General features: G+C 47.8%; 1 protein-coding gene across 4 annotated transcripts in view; it reads left to right on the plus strand.

Annotated features, from left to right (window-relative positions):
• The first annotated feature begins 5,462 nt into the window (after positions 1-5,462).
• YME1L1 (YME1 like 1 ATPase) overlaps positions 5,463-16,643 on the plus strand; it is a 49,305-nt gene continuing 38,124 nt past the window's right edge. For all 4 annotated transcript variants that reach the window (XM_006115261.3, XM_025180792.2, XM_006115262.3 and 1 more), the window contains exons 1-3: positions 5,463-5,798; positions 12,459-12,590; positions 15,022-15,184. In XM_006115261.3, the coding sequence (XP_006115323.1) occupies positions 5,766-5,798; positions 12,459-12,590; positions 15,022-15,184 (328 nt within the window). In that variant the 5' untranslated portion in view covers positions 5,463-5,765. The remainder of the gene's footprint in view (positions 5,799-12,458; positions 12,591-15,021; positions 15,185-16,643) is intronic.

Raw genomic sequence — 16,643 nt, forward strand, 5'->3', positions numbered from 1 at the left:
ATCTGCATGGCAAAGCAAAAGAGGCATTGTAAATCAAGCAATTAAGGCTTGGCCTTCAACATTAGCAGAATTCCTCTAATCTTAATAAAACACAGCCACAATACCCAGAACTGTTTTTCTACTTTAGAACATTTACTAAACTTCAGAACAAAGAATACAGACCTTCAACTGAAAGGACTTAATTTGTAAAATATTAAATGTATGTTAATATATATGCCTTATATTGCTATATTATTGCTACATTACTACTATATTACTATACCTAAGATAAGAAATATAAAAAGAATAAAACTTTCAATCCTAACAACGCTTCCTGAGCAGTTGGAGCTGGCGCAGTCCTGGGACTCCTACTCCCTCTCCCCACCGGCACAGGAAGGCAGCAGGGGGAAGGAAGTCTCTGGTGCATGAGAGACTTTTCAGGAAGCGTGCCAACTGTTGAGGGAAGGGGAAAACAGCCTGCATGCTTCCTGGTGCACAGCTCCAGGATCCCCAGGTACCGGCTGAGCTGTCCCTGTCCCCTCCCCCTGGTCAGAACCCCCACTCCGATGAGTCCCCTTCCCCAGCGCCCACCAGCACCCTGTCCCAGCACCGACAAACACCTTGCCCCTACCCCAATCCCCACCAGTACCCTGCCTCCTGTCCCCACCAGCACCTTGCCCCCTGCCCCAGCAGCCTGTCTCTTGCCCCCACCAGCGCCTTGCCTCCTATCCCAGAACCCTGCCCCAGCACTCTGCCCCTTACCCCAGCCCTCACCAGCACCCTGCCTCCTGCTCAAACCCCCACCAGCACCTGACCCCTAGCCATAACCCCACCAGCACCCTGCTACTGCCCCCTGCCCAAAACCTTACCAGTAACTTACCCCCACCAGTACCTTGCTCCTACCCCCTGGCCAGACACTCACCAGCACCCTGCTCCTGCCCCCTCCCTCTGGCCAGACACTTACCACCAGCTTGCTCCTGTACCCTATTTTCCACCCAGATTCTGCACCCCCATCCCTATCCCACTCACTGGCAGCCCTGCCCCGCACACTGGATCCCTCATTTTGGCCCCACCTCAGATTGTAGAGGGGCCCACAGTTGGTTTTTTGCATCTCACTTGTGTGGCTCTGACAGACTTTTCTGTGGGCCAGTGACCCCTAACTCAAAACAAGTTCTCTGCTCCTGCTGAAACATTTTGTATTTGACATATTTTATTTAAAAATGAAGCCTGGCCAACAAGCTCCCAATTGAGTCCAAGCCCCCATCTGGCCACAGCATCATAACACTCCTGCACCCTCCCCCCCAGATCCCAAATCTGAGCCTATGATACACTGGAACCCCGTCCTGAGCCTCTTACATCCTCAAACTCCTGCACCCCCACATCCTCAGTCTTCTGCCACAACATTCCTGCACCATCCACACACTGCAAAATCCGTGTCCTGAGCCCATCATACTCCCAACCTCCCTGCCTGAGCCCCTCACTCATCCCAACCCAAACTCCTGCACCCCCACATCCACAAGTCTGTGGCTTGCTCAGCACCCGAACCCTCCACCTGACCCCAACACTCCCCAGCCTGGAGCCCCCTCGCTGAGCCAGCATCCCCTTCTCTACCTCATCCTGCACCCAGATTTCCTCCCAGAGCTTGCACCTCTCACCCCTTCCCACACCCAAATCCCTCATTCCCATCTCAGAGCCCACACCTCCCGTTTCAACCCAGTGAGAGTGAGTAAGGTCTGGGGACAGCAAGAGATGGAGAGGAGTGGAACAGAGGGGGTGGGGCCTCAAGGAAGGGGTGGAGTCTTGGAGAACAGATGGGGTAGATCTTGGCTTGTCCTGACATTTAAAAAGTGATCTTGGGTGTAAAAAGGTTGGAGGCCACTGTCCTATTGCAACCTGTTAGCTCTTTAAATAGCTCACTGCTTGCTTTTGCTGCAGTTCTCACTGAGCTGTGCACTCACTTACTTTTACCTCTGGTCTTTCCATCCTCTAATATTTACCCAGAAAACTGTTAAGTTAATATTTTGCATGGACTTCCATCCTTTTTTAATTTTTGAAGGACTATCTGGCTATGTGGACTCTCTACTCAGACCCTACGCCACCAGCACTCCCAGTTACCTCCGTGACACTACGGATTTCCTGAGAAAACTACAATGCATAGGTAATCTTCCAGAAAACACCATCCTAGCCACCATGGATGTAGAGGCTCTCTACACAAACATCCCACATGCAGATGGAGTACAAGCCGTCAGGAACAGTATCCCTGATGATGCCACAGCACAACTGGTGGCTGAACTCTGTGAATTTATCCTCACACACAACTATTTCAGATTTGGTGACAACATATACCTCCAGACCAGTGGCACTGCTATGGGCACCCGCATGGCCCCACAATACGCCAACATTTTTATGGCTGACCTGGAACAACGCTTCCTCAGCTCTTGTCCACTTACACCCCTTCTCTACCTACGCTACATCGATGACATCTTCAGCATCTGGACCCATGGGAAGGAGACCCTGGAAGAATTTCACCATGATTTCAACAGCTTCCACCCCACCATCAACCTCAGCATGGACCAGTCTACACAGGAGGTCCATTTCCTGGACACCACGGTGCAAATAAGTGACGGTCACATCAATACCACCCTATACCGAAAGCCTACCGACCACTATGCTTACCTGCATGCCTCCAGCTTCCATCCCGGACACACCACAAGATCCATTGTTTACAGCCAAGCACTGAGGTACAACCACATATGCTCCAACCCCTCAGACAGAGACCTACACCTACAAGTCTTCAACAAGCATTCTGTAAACTACGATACCCACACGAGGAAGTGAGGAGACAGATTGACAGAGCCAGACGTGTACCCAGAAGCCTCCTGCTATGGGACAAGCCCAAGAAAGAAACCAACAGAACACCACTGGCCATCACCTACAGTCCTCAGCTAAAACATCTACAACGCATCATTAGTGATCTTCAACCAATCCTGGACAATGATCCCTTGCTTTCACAGGCCTTGGGAGGTAGGCCAGTCCTTGCCTACAGACAACCCGCCAACCTGAAGCATATTCTCACCAGCAACTATACACTGCACCATAATAACTCGAACTCAGGAACCAATCCTTGCAACAAACCTCGGTGCCAACTGTGCCCACATATATTCACCAGCAACACCATCACAGGACCTAACCAGATCAGCCATACTGTCACTGGTACATTCTCCTGCACATCTACTAACGTAATATATGCCATCATGTGCCAACAATGCCCCACTGCTATATACATCGGCCAAACTGGACAGTCCCTATGTATAAGAATCAATGGACACAAATCTGATATTAGGAATGGCAACATACAAAAACCTGTAGGGGAACACTTCAATCTTCCTGGACACACAATTGCAGATCTAAAGGTAGCCATCCTGCAGCAAAAAAACTTCAGGACCAGACTTCAAAGAGAAACTGCTGAGCTACAGTTCACCTTCAAGTTTGACACAATGAACTCTGGATTAAACAAAGACTGTGAATGGCTCGCTAACTACAAAAGCAGCTTCTCCTCTCTTGGAATTCACACCTCCAGATCAGCTACTAGAAGTGGGCCTCATCCTCCTTGATTGGATCCACCTCATCATCTCCAGCCTGATTCTGGCCTGCATATTTATACCTGCCTCTGGAAATTTCCACTACATGCATCTGACGAAGTGGGTCTTTGCCCATGAAAGCTTATGCTCCTACACTTCAGTTAGTCTATAAGGTGCCACAGGACTCCTCGCCGCTTTTTTTAATTTTTGTAACCAACAGTGATACATTTCTGGGAAAATATAAAATAAAAACGGAAAATGAAGGGCCTTGCTAATGTGCTATTGCAATTGCCCATAGTGGAGTCATCACTGCATATAATCACTATCTACAGGCTTTCATAATCATCCCCAATTAGATCATGTTGCAATCCTCTTTCCTCAGATGCCTTTCAATGTACAGGCAGTCCCTGGGATACATGGATCCGACTTACATCGGATCCCTACTTACGAACGGGGTGAGGCAACCCCGCACTAGCTGCTTCCCCCCAGCAGACCAGGGAGACGGGAAGCTAGCGCCGCCCCCCCCCCCCAGCAGACCAGGGAGACGCGAAGCTAGCGCCGCCCCCCCCCCAGCAGACCAGGGAGACACGGAGCTAGCGCCGCCCCCCCCCTCCAGCAGACCAGGGAGACGCGGAGCGGCTTTTCTCAGCAGACACCTCAGCTTGAGAATAAAGGACTGAGGTGTGGGAGAATAAAACTGAGCTCTGGAGAAATGTTTGGCTAGAGTTTCCCCTACAATATGTACCAGTTCCAACTTACATATAAATTCAGCTTAAGAACAAACCTACAGTCCCTATCTTGTACGTAACCGGGGACTGCCTGTAGTTACTTAACTAGCTCATAAGGCACCTCAGGATGAATATCCCTAAACTCAACTGTCCTTTCTATTTAAATGAATCACCTCTCCTTCTGAATGTTTATTAATACTGCTATTAATTTATATTATTTATAACCGTGGCAGTTGACAGAGATTGCATGTGCTTTATTATGTATTATTCATGCACAATCCTTATTTACTGTGAGAGGACCAGGTACTAACATTGCTCTAGTCCACCTGCCACTAGAATGTGTGTCATCGACGCCTACTTCTACTGCAGAGGGGAGAAAAGGGGCTCTTGAGCCTTCGCCCCAGGCTCCGCCCCTACTGTGGGGCTGGGACCTTGCTGCCTGACCTCCCTGCACTCGAGGGAGGGCGGGGGGGGGGGGGAGCGCTAGCCCAGGGCACAGGCCAGCGGTCACATGGGAAGGGCCACCAGTGTGGTTCAAGGGCCAGAGGTTACAATGGGGGGCGGGAGGCGCTCGGTCACACAATCTGGGAGGGCTGCCCTTCCCAAGCCAGCAGTTCACCCGCCGCCCATGCCACTTCTGCACCTTCAGCTTTGAAACAGGAACAGCGCGGCTGCAAGGATCGGGGGGGGGGGGGGGGGGGAACGGGGACAAGGGCCACCCCCGCTCATAAGGGCGCCTAGGCCTTTGGCCCGTTCCCCAGCGCCTCTGCCTAAGTGCAACAGCCCTGCGAGCACGAAGTACCCTGGCACTGATTTCGGTTACACTAAGGTACACGCATAAGTACAGGATCCCGGCCGAGAGCTGCGCGAGGTTTGCCGGCCGTGGGGTAACGGACGAGCCTGGCGCTGCACGTTGCTTTCCCATACCCCATGAGCTTTGCGCGGCTCGGAACAGGCCCGTTTTATGCCTTCCCCGCGCCGCCGGCTTCGATGCGCTGTTGTTTCCAGAACCACAGGACGCTGTCTGGACAAGCAGCTGCTGCACGCACTTCACGCAGCTACACGCCAACTGCGGAAATGGTTCGGCCCTAGCCCTCCCCGGCTGCCGGAAGGAATGGTTTGCTCCTGAGCGCAAGAGCGTCGTAGGAAGAGGCTGGTGTGCGCGCGTGAGACACACAGGTTGCTAAGGTTGTTTGGTTGCTGTGGGGGAGTAACGGGGGCTGGCCGGGCAGGAAGGACCGGAGTATGACCCGGAAGCGGTATGCCGCGCCGTCCGTTTCCGGCACAGTTCTAGTTGGCTTAGTCGTTGCCGGCCGCAAGAGGCGGCCATTTTCCAGGGGAGTGGAGCCGCTGAGCGCTGCTTCTCCTGGCGGCCGCGGCCAGAAGAAGTGAGCGGTGAAGGCCGCCGGGCGCGTAGGTCGCCGCTCCCAGCGCGGGAAGAGGGGGAGTCGCCGGCGCCGCCCTCGCAGAGGGGAGGATGTTTTCCTTCTCTACCACCGTGCAGCCCCAGGTGAGAGTGCTGGCGCGCTGCGAGGGAGCTGGGGGCGCCCCGTCGAGTACTATTGCGAGGGAATTCCGGGTCGGCCGGGCAGCTCCCGTGTGTTGTGTGGGAGCCGCGGAGCTGAGCGATTCGGAACCAGAAGATCTTCCGGGGGCGCGAGTGGAGCGGGGTGGGTTGTAACTTGCCACAGAGGCCAGTCGCGGCTGGGGGCAGGGATTCAGAGAGGTTGATCTGAGAAGAGCCCTCTTCTCACTCGAGTCTGCCCACCCTACCTGGTGGCTCGACTAAGGCGTTACTTTCTCAGCTGACGAAGGAAATCGAGGCCCTTCCGGGGCTCTGTCACTTCATGTATCACTAGTGGGAGTTATGAGGTGTATAATATTCTAGCTCAGTGATTCGTGTGCTATCTTGGAAAAGTTGTAGCCAAATCTCTGCTTGGTTACAAGCTTTTGAGCAATCTCAGGCATGTCAGTTTCTCTGCGCCTCTATTTTCCTATCTGTAAAATGGGGGTGTTAGCATCGCCCTGCCTTACATGGGTGTTGTATATTAAAAATTGTGAGGTGCTTAAATGCCCCAATCACTGTGGCAATATAAATAGCTAAAAGAGAGACCTAGATAATGCACATAGTCATTCTTGAGTGGAGGTAGGTTTTGACTACACTTAAGCTTCTGATAAGTATGTAACTTACTGCCTTTTGCTTTCCAAATTCAGATTCAGAATAATGCAGTCTACATATGTCTTGCCCCTTAGCATACCTTATTCCCTTCTTGATTAGGCCCAATTATTTACCCTGGTTAGATGCACGGATGTTACACTTGACTATTGGTTATTTTTCTTGTGTAGGGTACAATATAGATTATTAATGTAGTTATATAATTTCCTTCAGTCTTTATAAGGAAGAAGTACTTTTATAAGAAATGCTAAGAACATAACATAAGAATGGCCATACTGGGTTAGATCAAAGATCCATGTAGCACAGTATCTTCTTAAAGTGGCCAATGCCAGGTGCCCCAGAGGGAAAGAACATAATAGGTAATCCTCAAGTGATCCCTCCTCTGTCACCCATTCCCAGCTTCTGACTAACCGATCATTCCTAACCTTCCTGGTCAATAGCCATTGATGGACCTATCCTCCGTGAATTTATCTAGTTCTTTTTTGAGCTCTGTTTATGTTCTGGTCTTTACAACATCTTCTGGCAAGGAATTCCACAGGTTGATTCTACATTGTGGTGAAATACTTCCTTTTGTTTGTTTTTAAACCTGTTACGTATTAATTTCATTTGGTGACCCGCTAGATCTTGTGTTATCGGAACAAGTAAATAACTTATTTTTCCCACACTAGTCATGATTTTATAAATATCTATCATATCCTAATAACCAGTAATACTGGCTTGATTATTTGTCCATCTTACATAGAGCATAAGAGTAGAGATTTTAACATAAACCAAACAGAAAATGTCAGTTGTGTTAAAAGTACACCATACTAGGAATGTAAGTAGCTAGTCGACTATCTGATAAAGAAATGCTTATTGGATAGTCGACTCGACCAGTCGCTTCCCACCCCTTGCTGCCTCTATCAGAGAGGCAGCAAGGGGAAGGAGCAGGAGCTGGTGCTGGCCAGTAAACCCAGCACGGTCTCTGCAGGGGGCACAGGAGGCAGAGGCACAGCAGGAAACGGCACCAGTTCCCACTGCAGGTACTTCTGCTTTTGAAATGTACAAGAGCCCCAGAATCGCTTCTATGAACAGCAGCAAGGGGGGGGGGGGACAGGAGCTAGTTCTGGGGGGATTCGGCTTAAAAACCATTTCCCCACAGCACCATCTCCGAGGTGCAGCCTGCCTTCTCTGCTGCCTTAATCAGAGGCAGTGGGGGGATAGGGAATGCTACTGTGAAGCAGCCCGTGTCTGCAGTGTCCTAACAGAGAGTTGGACCCTCCAGTGGATAGGGGCTGTTGCTGCCAAACAGCCCCTGTTCTTGGTGGCCAGGGCTAGCCATGGACAGGGACTGCTGCCTGAGAAGCCCCTGCCCGCAGCCAGCCCTGGCCGCCACGAACAGGGGCTTCTCCGGCACCAGTCCCTGTCTACAGTGGAGAGGGGCTGTTGGATTCAGCATGAGCAAGGACCGAGCATCCCCGGCTCACGTTGATCACTGCGCTTCTGCATTTTAAAGTTTTACTACATTTAAAATGCAGAGCCTCAAGCATGGGTGGCTGTGGAGCTGGCACGAGCCAGGACTGCTCAATTGGGGCTTAATTCAGCTCCTCTGGAGCTATCCCTGCTGCGGCTCTGCAGAGGTGCTTATCCACTAATCGTATACAGGCAGTCCCCGGGTTACGTGGATCCGACTTACGTCGGATCCCTACATACGCCCGCATTCTCCGCGGCGAGAAAAGCCGCTCCGCATCTCCCTGGTCTGCTGGGGGGGGCCCCCCAGCAGACCAGGGAGACGTGGAGCAAAGCCGTGGAGGATGCGGGTGGCGGGACCGCGGCGCGTCTCGGCGGTCCCGCCGCCCGCATCCTCTGCGGTGAGAAAAGCCTGGTCTGCTGGGGGGGGGGGGTGCACTAGCTGCACCCCCTCTCCCCCCCAGAAGACCAGGGAGACGTGGGCGGCGGGACTGTCGAGACGCGCCGCGGGACCGCCGCCTGCGTCCTCCGCGCCCCCCTCCCAGCAGACCAGGCTTTTCTCGCCGACGCCTGGGGTAGAGCAGCTCGGCGCTACTGGACCAACCCAGTAGCACCTCAGCTGCTCTGTCTCGGGCTTCCTGTAGTCAGCCGCTGGTCAGTTTCAACAGTGGCTGTATCTGGATGCCAGTTCCAACTTACATACAAATTCAACTTAAGAACAAACCTACAGTCCCTATCTTGTACGTAACCCGGGGACTGCCTGTAGTCGATTGAAATTGTATCAACTATACAATTATCCAAATAATTGCATTTTAACATCCTTAACACCATACTGATACTTCTCTAGTAGCCTGTTTGGTTTCCTCAGGATTTAAAATATTCTTCCCCCAAATGTGTTGTTTAACTGGCCTGAGATTTTACCAGTATCCTCTCTCATAGCCTTTACTTTGCTGATTTTAGGTATACTAGTTTCCAGTTTTAACGATCCTGAGAGCTATCAAAGCATCACTTGATAGAGCTCACCTTTGTGGGAAAACACTAACTAAAAAGATTAGATTAGAGCAGTGCAATATAAAGAAATAAAACTTTACATTTAAAATATTTCAAGTGCATCTGGAAAAATGTTGAACATGCATGATTCTGGCCAAATTTCTGCAGAAAAAACAAATGGGAAGGGAGTCGTCATTATATAGTTCATCAGTTTTATACAGATTACAGTAATGCTTTTAAACCAGTCAGTTGATACACAGTTGTATTGCACAGATTTAGTCCACTTACAAGCAAGCTGCATAAGCAGGATCTCTTGGACAAATAATATCTGAAAGAGAAATTGAAGGTATAGAACAGGGGTGGCCAACCCATTTAAGAAAGAGAGCTGAAACAGCAGTGGAAAAAATGTGAAGAGCCACACCAGAATTGTCAAGCGCTCCCCCCCCCCCCAAAAAAAAAAATAAAGGGGAGAGAGAGGCTGCCCCTTTAAGGAGCAAGCTTAGGCTTTTTGGCCATATCAGGCTCCCATTGATGGCCACCATTTTGAATTGCCGACCAGTGAGCACAGGGAAGCCGGGGGGTGGGGGTGGCGCGCAGGAGCAGCTTTGTGAGCTGCACTTTTGGGGAGGAAGAGCTGCGGGTTGGCCACGGCTGGTATAGAACCTTAGTGTAATCTAAAACTCTAGTGAATTTTGAGATAAATGCCTATATTTGTTAAGCAATGTTGAATTTTCTCTATGCAAATAAAATATTTAAATTAGGGCTGTCAAGCGATTACAAAAAATTAATTTTGCGATTAATCACATTTCCTGCCCCTTTGAAACGCTGCGGCAGCATTTCAAAGGGGCAGCACTGCAGGAGCCCAGGATCAGTTGGAGTCCAAGGAGGCACTTCAAAGGGGCAGCACAGCATTAATGCTTGCAATTAACGTGTTAAAAAATTAACGTGTTAATCCTGCCTTGTGTTAATCGCAGGCGTTAATGCACATCAATTGACAGCCCTAATTTAGATTATCTTCCATGACACACACATCACTGTTTTTATCCTCCATATATTGTATTTGAAGAGTAATACATAGTGGCAAACTGTTGTGCTCTGGGATTCATCCAAATCCTGATTTAATAGACCTCTGTTCTAGAGCAGTGGTTCTTGGAGTGGTCCACAGACCACTAGTGGTCTGCCATTGTCTTACAGGTGAGCTGCAGGGCTTGGAGCTCACCCCCACCCTGCAGTAGGGAGCCTTCTCTGATGCTGCAGTCCTGCTCTCCCATCCCCTGCATTGTTGGAGCGCCAATGCTGGCTTCCCACTGCAGAGGCTGTGGGGGAGCCCCAAGCCTCATGGGCCAGATTGAAATGTTTTAGAATACTCAAAGAACTGATAGAGGAGATATCTGAGGCTTTAGCTGTCATCTTTGAAAAGTGATGGAAGTCGGGAGAGATTGCAGAAGACTGGAAAAGGGCAAATATAGTGTCCATCCATAAAAAGGGAAATAAGAACAACCCAGGAAACTACAGACCAATCAGCTTAACTTCTGTGTCAGGGAAGATAATGGAGCAAGTAAGGAATTCATCTGCAAACATCTGGAAGATAAATAAGGTGATATGTAACAGCCAGCATGGATTTATAAAGAACAAATCATGTCAAACCAATCTGATAGCTTTCTTTCATAGGATAATAAGTCTTGTGGAAAAGGGAGGAGCCGTGGATGTGGTATACCTACACTTTAGTAAAGCATTTGATATGGTTTTGCATGACTTCCTTATCAATAAACTAGGGAAAATACAACTTAGATGGGGCTACTATAAGTTGGGTGCATAACTGGCTGGATAATAGTTCTCATAGAGTAGTTATTAAGGGTTCACAGTAATGCTGGAAGAGATTTGGTCATAAGTACGAACGGTCATAAGTCGACTGTTCATAACTTGCAAACTGGCTGTATCTTTGCACTGTTGCTATATGAAAGATTTTCAAACAGGAAATTGACTATGGACAGAATGAAATTTACTTTATACCAAGCAGTGTTTAATGAAACTGAAGAATATTTTTTCTCCACTCTTTTAGTTACACTAATCTTAATTGGTATAGTAATACTGGAAAAAATCAGAAGTATTATTTTTAAACTGGCAGTTGCTTCTTCATCTGACAATCTACTGTGAGCTACTTATTTCCTGGGGCACTGTCACCTGTGTATGGCAGCAGTTGGCCTATTCTATCCCAGTTCTTTTAACCATGCTCTGCAGTCATATTTAACTGTGAGGGCACAGCATGGATCCTCAGGTAGGGTGGGACCAAATAATGGATTAGGCCACTGAGACTATTCTAGCTTAGGAACAGAGATACCTATGTGTATATTAGTCCCAGTAATCAATGCCATTAATTGGTTGTGCCTTGCCTAGGTATCATACTGGCGGACTATGCACATTTACAAGAAACCACATAACAATTCTGAACAACCAAGTTGGTAGTAGGGATACATCAAACATCGAATGTACAAACTATCACATTTTGGCTGTGCTCTGTGACCATAAGTGGTGAGGTACAATCGTCTAGATTAGTCTCAAAGTGTGTTCCAAAAATAATGAAGTTAAAGAATTTAACAGCATACGTTAAATTACAGTAGGTCTTCAGGGAAACTGATTTGTGCAGCTGAAAACCAAAAAAGCTTTGCAATTGCTCTCACTTCATTGGGGGCAGAATTAGACAGAATCTTGCAAAATTAGATCTTTAAGAAAGAGGATTGTGTGCCTTACTAGGAGATGTTTTCACTTTCCTGTGTCATCTTTATGGTGTTTTCTAAATCCAAGACTTCTAAATATACAAGTATATACAAGTAGATTTAAAATGAGTTTCTAAAGAGATACCTACTCTAATTAGGGATATTAAGTAGTGGTTAATAAGCTAACTGAGTAGTTAGGAATTTCCATTGAATACTTGATTAGTCGATAAGGAGGATAGCTCCCTGGGGTGGCACAAGCTGGGACTGAGCAGGAGGGACTCAGTGTGAGCTGGGACAGCTGATTCCCGGCTCGCATCCAGTCCCCTGCTGCACTTGAGCCTTTTAAATGTATTAAATGTATTAATGTATTCCAGCTCTTAATACATTTAAAAGGCTAAAACACATCGAGGCGAGGGGCACACTACATGAACGGGACAGCTGATGCCCGTCTGTGCACCATCCTTTTAAATGTATTAAGCGCCAATAGTCTCTTAATACATTTAAAAGACAGAGCCGCAGCAGGTTAGTTCCTGGGCCAGAAGCTAACCCTGCTGCAGCTCCCCTGCTTATCAGCTAGTCAATGGAAAATCCATTGACTAGTCCATTAGTTGATTAAGCTAAATTTGACATCCCTATCCTATATACCCATTGAGCAAAGTTCAAAAAGCATTATAAGAACTTAACTTGGAAGGCAGTGCAGAAGACTATATAATTTTATACAGTATCTGTGATTAGGATATTTTTAGATATTTGAGAGATATGAATTTTCTCTTCAGTATTTAATTTTGTGGCATTACTTTAAATTAATGTGATTACATTAATCTTTAATTTCTGCCAGGTTACAGTTCCTCTGAGTCACCTCATCAATGCCTTCCATTCACCAAAAACCTCAGCTACTTCTGTCAGTACAGCATCTATTCAGCCTCTACAGAGGGATACAGCCCCAGAACATGATGTTCAAAGCAGTGAGGTAATAAGAATTTTGGAAAGACTAAGGATTATATGTATATTTAAATAAGGCCTGATGATGTATCATTTAAAATATTGTAAGATTTGCTATCTTACAGCTAGTGTGATATGTTTGATGTAAATATTCTGTGGATTCCATGTATTAGAATAAGAGACCATACTTTAAAGAAATTATTTTTAAATGCCACCATGTTTTTGTATAATGAAAAATGTGTAGTTTATTTTTATATATGGCCATTGAGGTTATGCTTATTACTGTTCTAGCTAGGTGCTGTAATTAGAAGTAGGGACTTAACTTGATAACTGTTTGAATGGTTAACCAATAAGCTTGGGCTTACTGATTACCATGAATAGTTATATGCAGGCTCCCGCCCAACTCCTGGGAAGCCAGATACCGCTTTGTGCTGCTAGCTCTGTAGCAGAGCCAGCAGCACGTAGTGGCAGTTGGCTCCCTTGGAGTAGCACAGGAGCAAGCTAAGGATGTAAAAGACTAGTCGACTATCTGATAAGCATTTACTTATTGGATAGTATTTTGACTAGTTGATATCTCCCCTCTCCCCCTCTTCGCTGCTTCTATGGATCAGCTGTGCAGCGGCTGCCCCTTTAAAATGCTGCCTGTGCGCCTTTCAAAGGAGCAGCCGTGTAGCCTGGGGTCAGCTGATCAGCTGTGTGGCAGCTTCCCCCTTGAAACTGCCTCCTCTGCCCGTTTTAAAGGGGAACTGGGGACTCCCCAGCTGACCCCGGTTCTGCGCAGCACTTCCCAGGAACCCAGGGTCAGCTGGGGACTCCCCAACTGATCCTAGGTTCAGGAGAAATGCCATGGGGAGCCTGGGGTCAGCTGGGGAGTCCCCAGTTGACCCCGGGCTCCTAGCGGCGTGCTGTGTAACATGGAGCCCGGGGTCAGCAGGGGACTGAGTCCTCCACTGTTCCTGGTCTCCATGGCTTTGAAACACACAAGAACTCCTGCTGGAGACTCTTGTGCATTTCAAAGCAGGCACTCTGCGTGCAGCCAGGAGTCAGCAGGACTTCCCGCTGGCCTCGGGCTGTACACAGAGTTCCACATTCCTCCTTCAAAATGTACAAGAGCCCAATCAGAGGCTCTTGTACATTTCAAAGGATGAATGCGGAAGTGCCTATTAACTAGTCAATTAACCACATTTTAACATCCTTAGAGCAGGTCTGGGAACCATATGTGTCAGGAGCCGACTTGAAAGCCGGCTTCAGGTGCACAACAGCTCCTGGGGAGCTGGCTGCTACGTTGTGCTGTTGCCTATGATACAGAGGCAGCAGTGCAGGATGGCAGTTGGCTGCCTGGGAACGGGACTGCAGGCAGGAGCCAGTGTGCTTTAAGAGCTGGCTTAAAAGCTGACTTCCAGCATGCACGGGTCCTGGGAGCTGGCTGCTGTGCTGTGCTGTGGGAGTATATAACCACTGAAATTTCCAGTAGTTACATGGTTACCCAGTTACCTGCTTTTTTAACGTCCCTAAAAGCAGACAAATTTTAATAAGTGATCAGCATTTAAAAAATGTGAAATGGATAAACATTCTTATCTGGAACCTCCTTCCTGTTCTTGTCCACTGTGCTTTCTCTCTTCTCTATTAAGTCATTATAACACTTTCTGTGATGCCTGCAAACCTCTAGTCCTCTCTTCAAAGTAATATTGACAAAATCTAGAATAAGAACATAGAATCAGCAATACAGATATCACAAAGGGTAAAACTCTGAAAAGTGGCAAAGTCTCATTGTTCATAACATCTTGTCCATGTACCATAGTATAAATTTAGGACTATGTACATTGTACAATGCCCATCATCAGGGCTCGACAAACAATGTAATCTACTCACCTGGAAGAGCCAGCGCAGAGTGATCTGCGCATGCACAGAATGCAGAACTGCGCGGCTGGCGAGCAGGGCCCACCGCCGTTTGGCGAGCCTTGCCCATCATGGTGCCCACTTATGTCAGTAGGAAGCTTGTAAGGAAACAATGTAATCTGAATGGAGTAACTAAACATTGACTTGTTTATCTTTTGTTCGATGCATCGTTCCCATCTGTCACTCAGACATCTACTCTTTTTTAATCCCACTCTTATTTTTGTCCCTTTTCTCTTCTTTCTTCCTCCTCTGTTTCTTTCCTGCTTTCCCTCTTGTGAGTTTCCTGTGTTCTCTACATTCATTTCCTTGCAGCAACTCCTACTTCTCCATGTAATGGGTTTCAGTCCTGCTCCCTTTCTGCTTACTAAAACTATCAATGATTAAATAGTTAACATGAACACTAAAATAGGCTTTAGAGTTGATGGCCCAATTGAAAGAGAAAGAGTTCTTACTACTTTAAAAATCTGATAGTTGAAGCTCTACCGTTTCTTAGCAGAGGTTTTTTTCCTGGGTGATCTGATGTTGCTAAATATTTGATTACTTCTGTTATTGCTTTACAGCCTGTGCTGAATCTGAGAGACCTGGGATTTTCTGACTTGAAAGCTAGCCAGCTCGATGAACTAATGAACAGGTTGCTTCCTGGCTATTCTACAGAAAACAAAATCTCTTCTCAGTGGCATACATCCTATATCTCTGCACAGTCCTTCTTTGAAAATAAACATGGTATGTTTCGAGGTGATATGTGTGACGGTGTGTTGGGGGTCCCCCGTCTCCTGCACCCCAAAATGGCACAAACAGACTGCACCAGCCGGTGGAATAGAGGAAGTTTATTGCCTCTCTAGGATACAGCACAGATGTAATCTGGTCACAGAGCTGGGCTAGGATGCCTCAGGCCCCCTTGAGATGGGGGAGACTGGGCCCCTAAACTCCAGCCCCTTTCCCTAGGCTGTCTCCTCCATGCTCCCAGACAGCCAGCAACTAACTAACTCTCTTCCAGCCCTGCCCCCCAGCCAGGGCAGCATTCCACCTTCCTTTGTTCCTCTCCATGGGGGGTGTCTGGCCACTGGTTTGCATAGTGACTCATCCTGTTTTGCTGGGTCGTGGTACCCACGGCAGCCAGTGGGGGTTACCCCAGAGCCAGCAGCATAGAAACCAGCCAGGTACCCCCACTACGTCACAATATGCCAATATTATCACCCCCCCAAAAAATAAAAACAGGATTAGTGAAACCTATCACACTTAAATTTTCAATTTGAAACAATAGCTAATTATTTTATACAATTCCTTACATTGTGGTTTGAAACAAACTGTTGGCGTTGCCCATTAGAAGAGAACAATAAGAATATCTGTATCATATTTGCTGTACAGACCATTTGTAGAGTTTTCTTTTGAATTTGTTGTACATTTTGTAGTGTATTTCCAGTCATACTCAGTGTTCCAATCAGATTGTGAGACTTAGTATCCGATTTTATGAACTTGATACTGATGGAAATACAGCCCTCTTATCTGATGCCTGGTCTGAGCTGCTAGTTTCAGTTACCAGTTATTTTCTCCTTCCAGTCACGAATCTAAGTGTAACTACCAGTGTATCTGTCTTTGAATTTGATGTCAGTCTAGATCAGGGATGGGCAATAATTTTTAATGTGGGGGGGGAGGACACACTCCCAAGATTTTGGCAAGTGGTCAAGGGCCATACTTATTTGGAGGGAGTATGGGGTTCTTGGACAGAGGTTGGGTACAGAAGGGAGCTAGGGTAGGAGCCTGGGGTGCAGGAGAGGATTCTGGCCGGGTGAGGGGCTCTAGGTGGGAGTTGTGACCTAGGAGAAGGGGGTGCAGATGGTTTGGGTGGTGGCCTAGGACAGGTACTTGGGGAAAGGGGGTGAGATGCCAGAGAGGGGATCTGGCTGGGAAGCACTTATTTAGGTGGCTCCCAGCCAGGAGTCCTGCAGGAACTTGAGGCAGTGTGTTTGCTATAGGCCCAGGCTGGTCAGTGAGGGAAGGGGAGGCGAGGGAGGGAGGGAAGTTTCACATGTTGCCCCTGACCCCAGCAATGTTTCTGTGTTCCTGTTGGTTAGAAATTGCCAATGAGAGCAGAGATTTTGTTGGGGGCGGGGCAGGATGCAGAGCCTCTCTTCTTTGTTCCCAGTGTCCAGAGCAGCCAGCTTCTTAAAGCATGAGCTGT

The sequence above is a fragment of the Pelodiscus sinensis genome, chromosome 2 (genome assembly GCF_049634645.1).
Source record: "Pelodiscus sinensis isolate JC-2024 chromosome 2, ASM4963464v1, whole genome shotgun sequence".
Classification (NCBI taxonomy): domain Eukaryota; kingdom Metazoa; phylum Chordata; order Testudines; family Trionychidae; genus Pelodiscus; species Pelodiscus sinensis.